Source organism: Oryctolagus cuniculus, chromosome 8, assembly GCF_964237555.1.
Source record: "Oryctolagus cuniculus chromosome 8, mOryCun1.1, whole genome shotgun sequence".
NCBI lineage: Eukaryota > Metazoa > Chordata > Mammalia > Lagomorpha > Leporidae > Oryctolagus > Oryctolagus cuniculus.
The window spans coordinates 47,125,718-47,145,609 of NC_091439.1; the positions used below are offsets into that span (position 1 = coordinate 47,125,718).

A 19,892-nucleotide genomic window follows, 5' to 3' on the forward strand; every position below is an offset into this window, starting at 1 on the left:
AAAGAAGAAGGTACCTTTCTCTGAAGGGAGGAGAGAACTATCACTTTGACTATGGCCTTATCTATATAAGATTGGAGTTGGCGAACTCAAGAGGCTTCCATAGCCTTGGCAGCTCATGACAAGAGCCTTGGGTTATTACTGACGCCATAAACAAGAGTGTCAATTGTTAAATCAACAACAGGAGTCACTGTGCACTTACTCCCCATGTAGGATCTCTGTCCCTAATGTGTTGTACTATGTGAATTAACAGTGTAACTAGTACTCAAACAGTGCTTTATACTTTGTGTTTCTGTGTGGGTGCAAACTTTGAAATCTTTACTTAGTATATACTAGACTGATCTTCTGTATATAAAGAAAATTGAAAATGAATCATGATGAAGAATGGGTTGGGAGAGGGAGTGGGAGATGAGATAGTTGCAGGTGGGAGGGAGGTTATCGGGGAGAAAAGCTGCTATAATCCAAAAGTTGCACTTTGGAAATTTATATTTAATAAACAAAAGTTAAAAAAAAAGAAATAACATACACTTTTAAACCAGATAGAAAATGACAATGCAAATGAAAGTAATAAAAGAGAGAAACAAAAGAAACAGAAGTAGCTGGTCAAGTATATAGTACAAAATAATATAGCTGCAATAAATCCAAATGCATTGATAATCTAATTAAATGTGTGTAGGCTGATCTGGTTAATTAAAAGACAAATATTCACATAGTAGATAAAAAAGTGAAATTCATCTGGAGGCTGTTCTCAAAACCTTTTTATAGTGCAAAGACACACATAGAAGGGGGGGACAATTGTGTGTGTTTACTTTAGAAGAGATGAAAAGAGACAAGATTTATGAGATAAATATTTGAAGGCAGTATGCTCTGGCTAACTGTTATCAGTTGGTATTTCTACAAGTCCAGAATACTTTGAACCTGATTTACTAGACTTGGGAATTTTTAACACGGTCTAAATTATTTACTCAAAGACATAGATGTGAAAATTTTAGGCAGTCTTCTAAATCTTTTTCACCATGGATGAAAACTATGATATAAAGAAGAATACTTAGGAGGATTAATTGGAAATCAGAGAGTTCGAAATAAAACTTGGACCACTTTGCATACACTCTTCTCACTTGACATTTTAGCAACATAATATGTACTTTGAATATAACATCAAGTTTTAACAAATATTTAAAGACAAAATCATGTCAATAAGATACTAAAAGGCTCATTTTTATATTTGTTTTAGATGTTTTAAATAGTTGCAATGGCTTAAAAATGACGATTTAAAATGTTGCTTGTAATACAGTTTTGCCTGCTAAATTCTCCACATTTTGTAACCTGTTTTATTTCTTTGGGTGTAAAGCGTTTTTGCTTAGTATTGTGATACTGTATATGTTTTGTCCCAGTTGTATAGTAATGTTTCAGTCCATCATCCAGCTTTGGCTGCTGAAATCATACAGCTGTGAAGACCTTGCCTTTGTTTCTGTTAGACTGCTTTTCAGTTCTGTATTGAGTATCTTAAGTACTGTAGAAAAGATGTCACTTCTTCCTTTAAGGCTGTTTTGTAATATACATAAGGACTGGAATTGTGTTTTTAAAGAAAAGCATTCAAGTATGACAATATACTATCTGTGTTTTCACCATTCAAAGTGCTGTTTAGTAGTTGAAACTTAAAACTATTTAATGTCATTTAATAAAGTGACCAAAATGAAAAAAAAATGGAATAAGGCATAATTTTCAAATGGTAACCAACAGAAAGTTGAGACAGCTGTATTAGTATCAGATAAACAACTCTAAAGGCAAAAAAATTACTGTAGTTAAAAAGTTAACCACAAAATGATGAAATATTAAATTAAAATATATGAACTTGACATAGGTTCAAAATATATAAGCCAATATTTGATAAAATGGAATACTTATAATTCACCATCAGAGTTGAAGTAAACACACTTCTTTTACTGACAACAAGCACCCCATTCTTTGTTCTCACTCATTTTAAAAATCAAAGTGGTAAGAATATAGATTTGTATAAACTCAATTAACAAAATTAAACTAATAGGTATACCATAATTTTAGACTATTTCCTAAATACATGAGGAATATTTTATACAACTATATAGCCATCCTAGCAAATTTATGGTATTGTTATCAGAAAGACACATGTATCCACAGTGGAATACAATTAAAATGGATGTCAGCAAATAAAAAATAAGAAACATTAAAGACACTAGAAAGGAGTTACAGAAATGTGTTATTTAAGGCAAAAAGAAAGGATTAGTACTGTTTACAGCGTGCAAGACTTGACATCCAAGCAGAGCATGTAAATAATGAACAGCCTGGAGAAATATTTGGGAGCTTCCATTTTTACTTATGACAGAATAATTGATTGCCATTGCCTTACTCCCACTCCACCCCTAAACATTTGGTATGGTAAGTTCTTTCCCAGTGGTTTTATGAAGCTCCTGGTTTTCTTTAGCTGGAGCAGTGAATATTCATGTGAGCCTGCAAAGTCAAGCACACAGAGTTCACCTCTCTACATTCTAGTCACAGCCTCTCAGGGCTGGCCCCAAGCAATACTGGAAAAGCCAGCCAAGTCTTCTTAGCTTGATACCACTTCTTAGAGTTTTATGGCTTCCTACTTCTATTTTCAGCACTTTCTTTTCTCTAGGCACTCTGCAACCTTCCTTTAGAAGGGAAAATAATGATAAAGTCACTCATGACATTATATTAAACATTTAAGATCTACTGTCTCTTCTGATGCCACTTTAAAAATATAGCCTTTTTTTTTTTTTTAAAGAGCTAATCCACAGTTATGTAAGTATAAATCATTGAAATGTAAGCAAACAGTATGAAAGGTCTGGGATCCTGACATAAGGGGTGGGGGAGCTGAGTACTTCCAGAAAGAGGTCTCCTCCAGAAAGAGTCAGAGGCACCTCTTCAGGTAGATGTTAGAAAGTTTGTCTGAGTTAGAAAGGGAATGTGTAGTTATCACAGAAAGAGATGAGGAGGGAGGGAGGGGGAGATGGAGAAGAGAGGAAGAGGAGTAAAGAGAGAGAACAGAATATATGTACATATTTATATTATTTATTTTTTATTTATTGAGAGTATTCAACTACAGTGTTCAAGAAAACCCTAAATGACCACCTTTAACAGAATCTTCGGATAGAAGAGAAGGTGGATGATCTTCTTGTTCGTCTTCAATGTTACATTGAAATAATGGCATAATGGATCTTAGGCCAAGAGTGCATTCAAGTATGTAAAAGAGAATATGGGTTGTTAATGTTGATTGGGTCATGGAGTGGTTTCATGTACAACTAAAATGGTTTATTGGGAGAAGCTTTTTTTAACAATAGAAATATCACATCCCCTTTCTACAAATCTATTCTGTAGGCTTAGTCTCACGAAGGTTAGGTCCTACATGTGAACTTGAATTTTCTAAAATCATGAAACTAACCCAATAGCCCAAGAAAACATGCATACAACACATTCACAAACATACACACACACATGCACATTTTTCTGACTTCTATTCAACTGAAATTAAATGTTTGTAAGACTATTTGGATGGTCTAAACAATGTTCCTCTTTGATATTAATGCCTGCAGGCTTGCATATTCCTAGACTAAGGAAGATACCACCCTAGGCTCCTCCTTCTGTTTGTTTGTTTTTCTTTTTTTATGGCACAAAGAGTCATACATTCTGTACTATGTCAAAGTTTCTTTCATAGCTCTGAAGTTCTTTAAAACATGCTCATATTATTCAACAGCTAGGTAGGTAAGGCTGATAGTGCATTGCTATTCTAAGTTTCCCATTAAATAAGGAAACATTTTTTGTTCCACATAAGAAATTAAAAAACCATTTATGCAAAAACTGTTTTCATAGTTAAAATTTATGTTATCTCTCTAACTTTGAAAGAAATAGACTAAGTGAGCTTTAATTTTCTCACATTCTTTCAGTTTTCCTAATACTTCAAATAGAGAAAATAAAATATTTGCTCATAAATAGTAATTACTAAATAAAGGGACTTGATTAAAATATTTTATTAATTATGTACTATTAGATACCCAATCCACAAGCTTTTCTTGCCCTCATGATCTTTGATGTTCCTTCCCTTCTCTGGGTTAGTTGAGTCACTATAACTAACTCTAGGACCCTCTAAGATTTAGCATCAAATACTCCCAGTCCTGAGCAAATCAGCATGGATTGATGGGTTGGTCACCCTAACACCAGTACACCCTGCAACTGCTGTCTAATTTTACTTCTCTCTTTCATATCAAAATTTCTCCACTGAGGACGCCATATTTATTTCCTCTTCCTCTTGAAGCTGTGGTCCATTCCTGAACTCACTGCAACTGGGCTTCTGCCTCTATCCCTTCAGTGTTTGAAGAAATTGAGGTCTTTTGTTTGTGTCATTGATATACCCTCCCAAATCATCGCATAACTCCATCTCATGTACTTAATAGTTTCTAGGACACAGTGCACACTATACCGTTTCTCACAGCTTTACTTACATCAAACATGCAGACATCTTTAGTATTCTCCTTACCATTTTGCAAGGTATCTACTTATTTATCTCCCCACAAAACAATACATACATTAAGAGGGAGCTGAATTTTATCTTTGTATCCCCTGTGCCTGTGTTAGTGCCTGGCATGTGATATGGCTGTATCACTTACTGAAGATATAAATGCTCATCATGATAGCTTTTCTCTGTACTCTCCCCTGTCATCTCTTTATAAAGGGACAGGACCTCAGTTTATGATTCAGATATAGTAGAAATTTGATAACTACGTAGAGAACAAACGGATGGATGCTTATACAGTCAGGGTAACTGTCTGCAGTGAATCAGTGTTTTGAGACAATCACACATTTCAACTTAGAAGTAGTTTAAAAACCCAAATAATTAAAAATGTACTTTTAAACCTCTAGGTGATTTATACAATATGTTAATATTTAAATATGAGCAACTCATAAAGTACACATGTTAAATTAATCTTTAATGTGTTCAATAAGCCTTTAATTTTTTATACCCTAAAAATGGCTTAACCTTTACAATAAAAAATGAAATTGTATTTTGTATAATATTAGAGTACATGAGGGGTTTTGCATACAAAACTCAGAGATTCATCTGGAATAATTAAAATGCTACATATTATGATAATTTAACATCATAATATGTATAAATTGTAAAAACATTTTATAATAATTTGAAAAGGAAAAATTGGAAAGAGAATCATATATTGTTGGCAATCTTTATGCATATGACAAATGCTTAAACTAGCAGGTTTTAATTCAGCTTTACTTTCAAAAGTGAATGGCAAAAGACTTAATGGAAACTTCAATAGAACTTCTTTATTAATTCCCATCGAACTAAAGGAATAGACTGAAATAATGACAAGAATATGGAAAATTTTTCTTTCCTTTTTAACCTTCATACTCTTATAATAACATTAAATGCTTCTTCAAGTTTCCTTTGCTTATTTAACTCATGTGATGAACATTACTATTATTTGCCAAATTTTTAGTAACTATAGGAAAGAACAATTTCCCAGCCATATTTTTGACATCTGACTTACAGATTTTCTACCAAAAGTTCAAAGATTTACAAAATAAAAGCTACATAAGGGGAGGGTTGTGGGTGGGAAGGATGGTATGGGGGGGAAGCCATTGTAATCCATAAGTCGTACTTTGGAAATTTATATTCATTAAATAAAAGTTTAAAAAAAATAAAAAAAAATAAAAAAAAAGTCTCTCACATTTAAGAGAAATCAGTATGTAATATAACAGAGATAGAATTCCATGACATTTTGAGTAAGCAATTAAGGTAAAAGTAGATCATTTTAAGTTTTATTAAGAGCAAACAACCAAGAGTGTTTATGTAATGTAATCAACTTGTAATAATGAAAAATTACCTTTAAATGAATATTACCAGTTTAAATAAAGTAGTTTTACACAATGACAATTGCAATGCAATTTAAATTAAGCACGAGCTTCATATGTGTACCAGAAGTAGTCAATGTAATCAACTTAAATCCTTGCATTTATATCTGAATAAATATGCTTATATTAAATATAAATATATCTATTATTTATTAAAATATTATAACACTATATTAATATATTATTGCTATATTACTATACAATAGTCTATAAATAGTATTATATTAATGTTATAAATATTAATATATTAATAGTAATATGAACATTATTAATATGCATATATTAAGTGTGTAGTTATTGATCTCCATATTTAGTAATGCTAATTTTCAGTTTCAAAAAAATACAAGAGAAAATGAGTTAATTTGAAAAAATATCTGAAGTAGCTTACTTATAAGATCTATAATTCTTAAAAATTTGGGGGAGTATTTATATTCACTAAAACAAATTAACTTCGATTTCATATTTAAATGGAATAAATCTTCCGTTAATAATAGTTTTTTTTTTTTTTGAGGTAGATAGTGTCTGGAAAGTAAAATGGTTTCTACTTGGTACTTAACCCATATTACTGTAGCTTGCCATGTCCTGAGAAACTCTGTAGTCTTAGTATAAATCACTTTGAGAGAAAAACTAAACTTTCAAGTTCTGAGATGACAGAACCTTACCTTCACATCATTGGTGTTCATTCTGGTCCCCTCCTTTCCCACAAATATATCATCAATGTCCACAAGGATGTACCTGTCCAAAGACAATGCCAGTCTCTTCCCTGACAAGTATGAAATGGCATCTATGAAGATGAGCTTATGCAGCCAAAAGTTCAAGTTGTTTCCAAAAAGAACTCGCTGGATTCCATCATGAAGCCCCAGGTCATGTATGATAGTGGCATAAAAAGCACCTTTAGAGATGGGAGGAGAAAGGTTTTCTGGGGTCTTCACTTTGGCAAATATTACTGGTTGGTAAGCTGAGTGATTAATCTGAAAAACTGTCCAGTCATTTCCAGGTAAAGAACCCTTTTCAAGCTTAGAAGATTTGGTCACATGGAGCAATGGAGAATGAGGATTAATGCAACAATCTTTTACTGCAAGGTTTCCATATACAGAAAAAGGGAAACCTTTCAACTGAAAGCTCTGTACGCTCTTCTCACTAGTTTTGTGGAATCCAATGACACCCACACCATATTCTACACAATATTTATCTAAGAGGCTTCGGTTCCAAGAGTCCATATTTATATACTTTAAAATATTCTCATAAATAATGAGAATGTATTTGCCTTTAGTTTTGTCTGTAAGTGCTGGGAGATCTCCCTTTCCAGGAGCAATCTCTATGTGATACTGGAATCTACTTGATTCCAGAATCATAATGATGTCTTGTCCAAGGGATGAGTACTGGCTCTCCACAAACACAAGGACGATGGGGTCTGTCCTCGAGGCATCAAAAACTTTCGTTGTCTTCACTTCCATTAGTTTATATGGCAGGTGCTGGAGGTCACCACAGTCCACTTCTGAAGCCATCTCAGAGAGCTCATTTTCTTGTTTGTAGCCACTATACAGATAATAAGCAGAAATAATAATGCTTACCATACAAAAAGTGGTAAGCAGAATAACTGTCCTTTGAAAATGTCGGTGAAGCTTCATGATAAAACTCACGTCTTCTGTATGTTCCTTGACTATTCCAAAGGAAGCACCATGAAAAAAATGTGAAAGAAAAGATGGTGTTTCAGCTACTTTCCCAGTCTTAGTCAATAGTTTATGTCACCATTGCAGCACATTTGTATTGATTGATCAGGACTCACAGGAAATATAGTCTGAAAAATAGAATAAAATAAAACAGAATATGAAACATTCAGTCTGTATCACTAATTTGAACATATTTTTATCTTCTTGACTGGGATAAGTGGTAGACTATGAGGCAGATGAACTGTAATGATGTATGTTAGGAAATCTCTCCTTTCTTTTCTGGATTTTTCTCAGATCTGGATGAGTACCTGACAGGGACAGAATAAGGGAAAGAGTTCAACAGGCACAGGGACTCTGGCTTAAAAGGCAAAAACACTGAACTAACAAGGATTTTGTTTTTTACTAGAGGACTTTTTCATCAGACTATAGATAATATAAAGATCATATCACAGAGAAGTCACATGTACACATCATAAAATACACACAAAGGCTATTCGTGTAATCACATGCACTGAACGTTTATAATAGTTTGAACATATTATAATTAAGTACCACAATTAAAACCTAGTGTTTTCCTTTTCTAAAAAATTGCTGACAATGAACTTTGTCATTTGATATTTTTCAAATTCATTAGAGAACCAACCCTATAATATTTACTTACATTAGAATAATTCTTTGAAAATGCAGATTTGGTCCCACAACCCAACTGATAGTCATGTGGTGAGACAAACATGAGGAGTGAAACACTTGCCAAGGTTCCTTCAATTCTGATATGAGGTCATGTCATGCTGGAAGCAGGTGCTCTTGGGAAATATCATGTTTATTAATAGATTCTCTTTTTGTATAATTCTATTTCTGCTTTGGGTGAGAAGGTTCAATTATTATATGAAAAATAAACTTTTTTATAAATAGTGAAAACCATTGAGCTATCATGAAATGCATTGTTACACAATAGTTTCAAATCCCTTTCATATCTTGGTAACCTTTGAAAATTAAGCAGGTGTAAAAAATAATAAGCAAGAAACAAAAGTGCTTCTTCAATCAAAATTTAACAAGCCTCATGGTCTTGATGAGTATTTTCATTATTTATTGGAAGGCTAAAAGCCACCTAATAAGATAAAAAGTGCTGGTGAAAAAACATTGTATTTGATGTTTGCCATACATATGGGTTCATTACACCTCTCTTTCTTATTAATTGTGTTATTTTGGCCTAAGCATCTTCCAAATGAAATGATGAGGTCATAATACATGTTCACCAAGAACACTGTGGTGTTCTATATACTAAAGTTGTATAAAATCCACCTGTGAAATAAACAGTGAATAGTATTATGAATAATACATTTATCTTTGTGAATAATATAATCTGGAATGTATCTTTAGGATATTCAGACTATTTTCCCTATAAATTACATACTGTAGTTTATTCATTCAAATATTTGAGGTATCTGAATATCCTATGTCATTCATTCAAATATTTATGGGCTAACTATATTTCTATTTAAAATGTAAACTTTCAGTATAGTGAATTTCTTTAAAAGGTTGTAACCCACAAAGCAGACACCATGACCAGAATGATAGTATGTGGACTGTGGACTAGCAACAAATAAGTACAATATGATGAAAGAAAAAAGAGATCAGGCAAGTGGCAGAGTCTGTCAAATGCTCTGGGGGACAAGATTTGGGTAGGGTCATGAAGAACAAGGGAACTTGAATAAACATCTGAGACATCTGAGACACACACAGAACAGTATAGAAGCAGGAGTGAGTATAATACTGGGCAGTGGACATGAATGAAGAGTGGAAGAGTAAGGATCAGGGCAATTATAATCAGAACAGCCTGGTACTAGCCAACAGAAAAAAGAAAAAAAGAAAAAAAAGAAAAGAAAAAAGAAAAAGATGGGTAGACCAATGGAACAGAATAGAAATTCCAGAAATCAATCCACACATCTACAACCAACTTATCTTTGTCAAAGGAGCTAAAATCGATTCCTGGAGCAATGACAGTTTCTTCAACAAATGGTGCTGGGAAAGCTGGATCTCCACATTTATAGGTATGAAGCAAAACCCCTACCTTACACCTTACACAAAAATCTGCTAAAAATGGTTCAAAGACTTAAATCTATGACCCAATACTATCAAATTATTACAGAACATTGGCAAAATCCTGCAAGACATCAGCAGAGGCAAAGACTTCTTGGAAAAGACCCCAGAAACACAGGAAATCAAAGCCAAAATTGACAAGTGGGATTATATCAAGCTGAAAAGTTTCTGCACTGCAAAAGAAACACTCAACAAAGTGAAGAGGCAACCTACAGAGTGGGAGAAAATATTTGCAAACAATGCAATTGATAAAGGATTAATATCCAGAATCTATAAAGAGCTCAAGAAACTCAACAACAACAAAACAAACTGTCCAGTTAAGAAATGGGCAAAAGACTTGAATAGGCATTTTTCAAGAGAAGAAATACAAATGGCCAATAGACACTTGAGAAAATGCCCAGGATCACTAGCCATCAGGGAAATGGAAATAAAAACCACAATGAGATTCACTTCATCCCAGTTAGAATGGCTTTCATACAAAAATCAACGAACAACAAATGCTGGCAAGGATGTGGGGTGTCACTAGTGGAAGCAAGGCTTAGAGTGGAAATTGTCTTGAACTATTGATACATACTTAATATTCAAGCGAGTGGAATGACTAAATGATACATGTGAGTTAGCAAAACCACAATGCTCTACAAAGCACTTGGAGGTAGGCAAACCAATGGGTCACAGGCAAATCTTCACACACTACAGGGACCCAATTTCTCATAAAAGCCTTTCCTGGCCAACTCATTTTCCTCCTTTTAGACCATGCTCTTCCCTGGAATTTTTTTAAAGCAGAGCTCTGTGTGTGTGTTTAAAGATTTATTTATTTATTTGAAAGGCAGCATTACAGAGAAGCAGAGGCAGAGAGCGAGAGCGAGAGAAAGAGAGAGAGAATCTTACATCCACTGGTTCACTTCCCAAATGGCCGCAACAGCTAGAGCTGGACTGATACGCAGCCAGAAGCCAGGAGCTTCTTCGGGGTCTCCCACATGGATGCAGGGTCCAAGGACTTGGGCCATATTCCACTGCTTTCCCAGCACATTAAAGCAGGGAGCCAGATTGAAAGTGGAACAGCAGGACTCAAATCGACACCCCATATGGGATGCTGGCACTGCAGGCAGGGGCTTTAACCCATGGCACCACAGCACCAACCCCTGGAATCTTTATCACAGCACTTACTAAGTAGTTCTAACAAAAGTATTTGTTCAATGTCTCCCTTCATTGTTAGACTGAAATTTCCAAAAGTATAGGGCCTATGGTATTCCCAGTAATCTTTCAAATGATAGGATAAAATATTTTTAATGACTAACATGATCAATAGTCATGGTAACAGTATAGTGATGACTGTATCCTTGAAGTGCTCTCACAAAAATATATTGAAAATTACAGACTTTCATGACCAGGAGTCTTCTCTCAGTAACTACAGCAGCAGCAAACTGGTTTGCATATGGAGAGTTCCCATGGACCTGGCTATCTTTATCAACAGTATAGAGCTCATGGTTGTGGCTGAATTCTGTTCCCTGTTCAACCTGTGCTGAATGACCAAGAAGCTGTATATTAACAACAACAAACAAGTTAGGCAGGTGTTCTTGACTAAACACAGGCACAACAAAGTTACATCACTACTTTGTCAGGTTTTTCTATAAGGCACACTGAGGAAATAACATCAGAGAGGAAGGTAGAATGACAACAGCAACACAGCTAACATTAAGGAACACATACAAGTAGCCAACACTATGTTGAAATGTTAAGAAGCTTGCTCAAGATGTCATAGTTGGTAGATTATGAGCTGAAATTTAAATTTTGAGAGTTTGCATCAAAGATGTTAAAAACCCAGACAGACAGTATTATGTCTCTTCCACGCAAGGAACATTGAGGTAACAGTATGGATATAGGGTGGCTATTACCTTTAGATGCTGCAGTTTCCACCCAAGAATGTGAGGACACTGTGGTAACCACTTAATAGGATATTAATGGGACTATGAGATAAGCTATGGAAAGCTCTTATAATAGTGTCTGACACATAGAATGAACTAAATTTACCTGTTACCATGATTAGGATGATGATGACAAAAATAATATAGGAGAGAAATATCCTGATGATGGCTAATAAAAATGCATCAAGGGTCTATAAAGAGACAGCTACAAACATTTCAGCTTCAGTGACATTATGGAAAGCACAGAAGTCCACCTGTGGTGCAGGGATCTAAAGTCAGATGGGTCTTGGTGCAAAGCAAGAAGCTCACTAAGCAGCAAAACAAATACCTTGTCCTCAGGATTCTACTCATTTCTCCCCCTTTCCTTAGTTGAGATCACAGACACCCTGAACACCTTGGTTTTCATTATCATCTATGCTCCAGTATAATCAAAATGTGTATTTTATTTCAGGTCTTCTTCCTCTAAGCCATAGAACTTCAAATTGAACTATCAACTTGATATAATAGCAACAACAACTCACATTAACTATGTCCTTTCTTATTACATGCCAGCCACTGTTTAGCTCCCTGGGAGTCATGTCACAAACAAACTCAACCTGTACAAAACTGAATTTATGATCTTCCTCCTAAAACTATCTTCATCTTCCTACAGTCACTAGTGTCTCACTCTTGGCACCTTATTTAAGTTCAACCCTGCTTATCTAAATAAACCCAAGTCCTCTTATTTCCATTTCCCCAAATTAGTTGACCCAGTGCACACATCTTTTTATTGTGGCAATATCACTCACTTGAACTAATCTCACCACAAGTGTTCTTGGCTCCGTCTACACTTTTCTTAAGTGCAGCACCACAGTGGAACTTCAGTTATTCCTTTCCAGCTGAAAATCCATCAGTATTGTTTACTTAACTTGCTGATTAACATCTAAGTTCCTATTCATGTCCTGCAAGACCCAGTACAGTCTACTTCTCACTCTTACCTCTCAGGCCTGGTTAGATGTACTCCCCTCTAAGTTCCAGATGAAAGGACCCTCTTTCAGTTCCCCAAAAGAGCCAACTTCTTTTCTCAGAGTCTACTCACATGCTGTTCCCTTTGTCTGGAATTATGCTTCTACTAATTCACTTGGTTTCACCCACTTAAACCTATGGTTGTAAATGTAAATGTCCCAATCTCACAAAAGTCTTCGTGAGTCCTCAAGTCTGTAAGGCCTCCCTGTTAAACACACTCACAGCATCCTCTATCTTACCTCTGAAGCACATTCCCTAGTTAGAATTAAACAATTTTGTTATCTTTCTCCATAGACTGGAATCATCTGAAAGTCCTTGTCTTGTTTACCTCTATCTTCCTATGTCTAACTCAGTGAAAGAAGGTAAGAATATCCCACTGAATACTTGTGGAATGAGTAAAACAAAGCCTCTATTAAATTTTATAAATAGCAACTGCATTCACAAACTAGGGCAAACTCAAGTCAAACCATCTTCCATGAACAGGTCCATCCATCACTCACACTGGCCTCAAACAGTCAGAGCCATAATATAAGTATTGCAAATGTCAGTGACCACCTTGACCAGAGCCATAAATCAGCACATTTGGAATGTGCCTTTCACCGACACTTACTCAAATACCTGTTTTTTTTTTTTTTTTTCATTCTGAGTTTCTCCAAAATTCAGTGTGGTTAGAGCTGCTTTGCAATGCATCTATTTTTATAAATGCTCCACCAAGAAAATATTAGTCATTATATAATTATTAACAAAATGCATAGGGAGCAATTAGTTATTGGAATCACAGTCCATTCCATATGCACAGTGAAGAACTGAATTTATAACAAACATACTTGCAAAGTAATGCAGTATCTCTAAGAGGAAGTACCTACTTGTCAATGTAACCTATATTTTCTCCCCCACTAACACCCACTACCATCCCAAAGTAAAAATCAATTTCTAAATGAAAGAGAATCATTTTAAAGTTGGCAGTACAAGAAATGTGAAAAAAATTTCCATCTGGAAAATGAGTATTAATAACTAAAGAACTTCAGGTTCTCACATAAATGAAAGATATTTAAGAGATCTTGACAAGATTCCCCTTTCTCAAAATTAACTGTATTTTATAGTGTTGAAAAATGCATTTGGAGGCTTCAAATATATTACATGAATTTGCTGAAAGTAATTTAGTAATATTAAAAATTGACAAAGAACATGCTTTTCTTTGCGAAAGAATGTGTGAAACTGTGTCATGTTAATTGAACCCTGCTGTGGTAGGCAAGTAAGAAGCTGATTAGCATGGAGTACAACCAAGAATACACTCTGTCTCTGGAACTGGGATTTTAAAAAGATGGATGAGGGAAAAGCTGCACTTGGGGGCATTAGCTTTGTTTGGTACATTACATGGAAAATGACTTTCTATTGTAATGTTCCCTTTCTCTTTGTATTTAAAAATTACGAAGGAAAGAATACGTTTTATTCACCTCCCTCAGTTTTATGCCAACCAGCAAGGCAAAAGAAGAGAACTATTTTACTGCTGTTTGTCGTTTGTTCTGCTTGTATGATTTAAGGGGGGAAATATCTGTTTATATCTTCTTATACTAAACTAGAATGGATGCAGAACAGCAGGGTGATGTCAATGCAGCTTTGAGCATCTAATCCACCCCTTCATGATCTTTGTCCATCATCAGAATTATGAGAATAAGAGAGTGGTAACCCAACCTCTCACTGGTTTCCTGGACCATAAGAAGCAAAGTTACAGATCAATTTTCTGCTGTTTTAGGGCAGGTTACATGAACCAGAGAAGTTAAGGCAGCCAATCTGCAGAAAGAAGACACTGCCAAAAACCAGAAAGAAACAATGAAGAAATATGATACTAAGTCCTGAGGAGGCTGGAAGTATGGTTCTATCATTCTCTATTCTAGATTCATTAATGAAGAAGTCAGATAAATTCCTCCTTTGTCACCTTGGGCACTTTTTAAAACAGGTGACACACAACCCAAGTTGGGTAGTAGGAAAGGAGAAAGAAATCACCTAAATGAAACTGCATATCTCTCATCAGGAAAGATACTACATTTATTTGTCCTAGGTATTGCTTCATGCTTAGTACAGAGTGGGTGCTTAATAAACATCTCTTGAACAAAGGAATGATTCTTTCATATGGTAGAAATGATTGCAGAGGTCCATGACCTTGACACATTATATCAAGAGGTATGTTGGGGTGGGCCTTGTGGTGATCCGGGTTAAGCTGCTGCTTGCAATGCCAGCACAGTGTACTAAATTGCTGGTTTTGAGTCCTGGTTGCTCCACTTTCCATCCACCTTCCTGCTAATGAATAACATAATGCATAACATCCTGGAAGGCAGAAGATGATAGCTCAAGTGTTTGGGCCCCTGCCAGCCACATGAGAGATTCATACAGAGTATCCCACTCCTGGCTTTGGCCTGGCCGAGCCCTGGCTATTGCAGGCATTTGGGGAGTGAACCAGGGGATGGAAGACTTTCTCTCTCTCTTTGTAGCAGATAACAATAAATCAATAACCATTTAACAAAAGAAGCATATCACACACAATCTTTGAAGGTCAATGTAGAATAGAGGTTAAAGGCACATGCATTTGAATGGAATGGGAGAGGGAGCGAGAGATGGGAGGGGTGTGAGTGGGAGGGAAATTAAGGGGGGGAAGCCATTGTAATCCATTAACTGTACTTTGAAAATTTATATTTACTAAATAAAAAATTTTAAAAAATTAAAAAAAAAACAAATAAATATTTTTTAAAAGAAAAAAAAAGGCACATGCATTTGAGCCAGACTAAAACCATTTCCCGGGAACATGATTGCAGACAAGATGGTAGCCTCTCAGTGCCTTGACTTTCTCATTTGTGAAATGGGAATAGTCTATACCATAAACAATCTTTGTGAATGTTACATGAGGTAAAAATATATGAAGGGTTTAGAACAACAGCTGTGACAAGGTCACCAATATATGAATGTGAACTGCTATTTTAATAACTTATATCTCTACTAGTAAAAGTCTAGACAGCAGCACTTATCAACAAGTTAAGTTTTGTACAACACCTTTTCATGTGTACTCATCCTATCTTGTAGAGAAATTTCTACAATTTTAAACAACAAACAGTATAGAAAAGGGCCTCTGATATCCTCAATTTTAGGTGAGGAAACCAAGGTTCAGAGCCAGCAAGGGAGCTGTCCAAGCTCATTCCTATCTTGACACAACCAGGCCCAGAATCCAGATGTACTTTCATGCTATATCCAAACATAACCAGATATTAAAAATAAAAATACACGTAAAATATCTAGTGATCACTGAGCTCACTGGAAGTTTTAAGATAGAACTATAAGAGTTGATTTTTTAAGCTCCTGTTCTGCAACACGTAATTGAGAGAAAAAGCCCTCAGTAATTTGTTGAGATTTTTGTGAGATGATTTATTATAGACATTAATTGTAGTAGCGCCTGACTCCTTTTCTCTAGTCACATACTTAAATGAAGTTGATGAGAAATGTTTAGAGTAATAGCAAAGGCAAAATCACTCATTGTGATATCCAGGTGCCTAAAGATACAGGTTTTTACTAAAAACACACAAACTGACAAATTCCAAATCCTAACAGAATCTTACAATCCTAGAAATTTAAGTCATAAAATAATTTTGAGTCTTCTTCAGACTAATTATCATTAGAATGTGGCTGTTACTTTTGTGGCTTGGCAGCATCCCATAATCAGGACAGGCATTCAGAGTTCAGGCTTTTCACTGTGAACGCTTATCTCCAACAGCAAATGCATGGGCAGTCAACTTCCAGTCCTTCTCTCTGTTGTCTAAACTTTTATGCAATTAGAAGTCCAAGGCATTCTTAAAATTCTGAACAGTGTTTTTATTCTTTATTATATTTCCCTGTTTTTTATATTGCATACAAATCACAAGGTTTTCAGATGCAGTTTTCTTTTAAAGTATTTATACCTCAACAAAAGCACATTAAGTTTAAAAGTTGGTCCTAGTCACCCAAGAACAGCTAAGACTCAACGAGGTTCCAAGAAAATGACATAATCAGATTCACAGAATTAAATGAAAAATTTATAATCTCTTTATGGTTTAAAATCTTGAAATAATAGGAAAACCATTAAATATGTAGATCCTAGCTTATATTATCTTCTTCAGCAAAATATATGGCCTAGGAAAAGATCCTCACATGTTTATTTATCTCTTCTTCTATTTTTTAACAAACTTTTCAGTTGCAATCAAATTTACTCTAATATTTACTGTGATCCTTAAAAGTTAATACTTTTTCAAGAAAATTTATTGAAAGAGAAGGTACATTAGAGCTCAACCCACATACTCTATAGCAGATATTTCTAGAAAAAAGTTTTACTTTATTGAAAACATTTTAGTAACTTGAGAATACCTCATTCTGAAGACTATGATGAAATTAGTAACGCAAGTGACTGACTTAAAAATGAACATTTAGTTACACAAAGAAGTAAGTCTGCTGTTTTACTATCAAGATCATATAGAAAAATAGAGATGGCAGGATACTACATTAACTAGAGAGAGGAAAAATAATAAAACAATAGAGCTTGTGTTAGGGCAAGCTTCTTGATAGATTCAGTATTATTTTTAAAAAGAGTCTCTTTCAAACTCATTTTTGAAAACTTCCTACATACAATATTGATAGGGAGAGATAACTGAAGAAACTGAAGAAAAAAGAAAAAAAAAACAGTTTCTTTTCCATATCATTCTGCTGTCTTATGATAAAAGCATGTTCAGTAGTTGAGAATATATTTTCTAAGGACAATTAAAAAAGAATGGGCTCGAGATTAGATTTACACATGACTTAATATTTGATTTGTATTTTAATACATGTTTACTGTTTGAAAGTATTACCTTCAAAATTCTTCCAGATTACATACATTGATATTTCCCAGTATTTTATAAAATTATAGATAAAATTTGAACTTTAAATGACTTTGAGGTTTAAAAAGTGTCCAGATATTAGAAAGCTAGTTGGAAAATGATCTGGGTAACCTCTTTAAATAATGTAACTTGGTTCTTCCCTGCCCCCTCTCAAAAAGTAGCTCCAGTAAATACAAGATTTTTCTATTTTCTTTTCATTTAAAGCTTCTGCATTTAACACTCAGATTATTTCTTTAGAGCTACATTAAACTTTATTAATTGTACAATATTAAATAGAATTTATAAAATGAATTACATCCAAAGAAAGCTTTGTTGAGGTTCATGGTTGTATAGACAGGTAGGTGTTAAAATTTAAATCTCTGACGTTACTTAAAAATTCTACTAGGGCAACAGACATATGGTCTGTTTGATAAACCTACTGCAGAGTAATTAAAAGTTGGTGGTGCAGATCTTAAACAACTATCAGGAGACACCTCCTTAATATTTCAATCTTAAAAAAAAGAAGCTTTAAAATTACCCTGAATGATAAGACAGTCTTTTGTTTCATTTAATTTGATCCAAATGCTCTATTTCTTAAGAATAAAAGGAGGCACCTGTTCAATCCTGAAATACTTAGATTAGTTGAAAACAAAGTATTTCTTGCTAAAAGCCCCTACATTTATCAGTGGGTCATTAACATCCAGTGTAAATTAAATGGATACACTTACCTGGAATTAAAGTTCAGAGGGCTGAAAATGGCTTGACAAACTTTGAATAGATAGAAGCTGAAACAGCAGCACCGGCTACCATCAGCTCAAGCTTCTTGGCTTCACAAGTGCCAGCAACACCAGAGCTGGCCCAGCACCCTGGCGTTATGTAACATCTTATTAATATTAGCCATCAGACTGCTACCGAGCTGCTGAGGCACTAGAGGGCAAGAGTGTCACATGCAAGGCCCTTCGCCAAGGGACCGGCTTTGGTACCACTTCGGGAAGACAGATGCTAACGAAGCCAATAAATAACACGACGCCCGAACGCCACGGCGAACTTGTAATGCTCCTCAAAGAATATTTTTAAACGTCAATTTTCTGACAAGCCAACGACTTAACAGGTTAATAAAGATGCACAAGCAAACAATCCCAGAACGAAAACTTTTACGATTATATTTACAAACCCACAGTCACCCAAGAGGCTATTTTTTTTCATTGTCTAAATAAACTTATTTAAACAGTAGAAATGAAGCTGAATAAATAAAAACAAGTGCCGATTTCAGTACCCCTTCATTTCAAGCCTCCAGAAACTTGTCCTGATCGCGGTGAGCAACCGCCGGAGTGCGCATTTCAAGTAGCCTGGGTCGGGTTTCTGGGCGAGGACCGGCCCCCACCGTCACCCATCGTGATTACCTCGGGCTGCAGCTGTTCGCCCGCATCCTCCTACCCTCGGGGCCAAGACCGCAGCAGTTTTCCGCGGTGGCCCGGCTGTTTTGCGGCGCTCGGCGGCGTCCGGGTGGCAGTCGTCTGTCCCCTCCTGCGCCTGGGGTCCCCGCGGGCCCAACCGGCCGGCAACACGGGCTGCGCCGACCGCGTGGGCGGTGCTCTGAGGGAAGCGGCTGCGGGGCGAGCGCCGCGTGTGTGCGGGAACCTCCTGTGCTAGCTCGGACGCGAACCGGGGACCCGCCCGGCTGCGCCGCCGCCGCTGCCGCCGCCGCCCTCACGCCGCCTCCCCGCTCCCGGGCCGCGCGTGCCCGCCCGGGGAAGGGGCGGAGGCGGGGATGAGGGACGGGAGCCGCCTCCATCCGCTCGCCTCCCACCCTGGTCGGCTCCGCGCGTCCAGCTCGCCCGACCCGGAGGAGGAGGCCCCGGGGGTCGCTCCCCAGTCTGCGGTTCCGATCGCCCTGTGGACGGGTTGACGGCGGCGGCCAAGGAGCAGCCGGGCTTGCAGCCCGGGAAACGGGCGCAAGTGCCTGAGGCGGCGCTGGGAAGGTGGGGCGCCCCGGCGTGGTCCGGTCTGGTCGCGCCCCTGCCTTTGGCCCCGCGGAGGGCAGGCGGCTGCGAGCTGTAAAACGAGAGTTCTCCCTGTTGCCCGCTTACAGAAAGGCCGTCTGGTTCTCAGCCCCTGAAGACAAGCGGGAGGCCAGCAAATGGAAACGCGGCTTGGGATTCAGGGTGCGACATGATAGTTCCCTGAGGAACGACTGGGTTTCTGAGACAGTCTCTCTGGGGGCCACCACCACAACATAGGTGAGCGTTTTAACAAGTGGAGTCTACGAATGCTATCTTGCAGTGTCCCAGCACACACTCCTGCTTGGGAAACTACACCCGTGTTTATTTGGAGGTCCCAGCTACCACCCCAGCCTTCAGCCCACTTGCTTCAGACACACTGGGTGG

The 19,892-nt window shown here is 36.7% G+C and overlaps 1 protein-coding gene across 2 annotated transcripts in view; it reads right to left on the minus strand.

The window, feature by feature from the left end:
* The window catches only part of LOC100350425 (bifunctional heparan sulfate N-deacetylase/N-sulfotransferase 3), a 186,251-nt gene extending 167,410 nt beyond the window's left edge, over positions 1-18,841 (minus strand). The window contains exons 1-2 of one of the 2 annotated variants that reach the window (XM_051820057.2): positions 18,234-18,839; positions 6,588-7,726 (exon numbers count right to left, since the gene is read on the minus strand). In XM_051820057.2, coding sequence (XP_051676017.1) covers positions 6,588-7,556 — 969 coding nt within the window. In that variant the 5' untranslated portion in view covers positions 7,557-7,726; positions 18,234-18,839. Of the gene's footprint in view, positions 1-6,587; positions 7,727-18,233 lie in introns of both variants that reach the window. The other variant, XM_051820058.2, reaches the window with a different exon arrangement.
* Between the last annotated feature and the right edge of the window lie 1,051 nt (positions 18,842-19,892).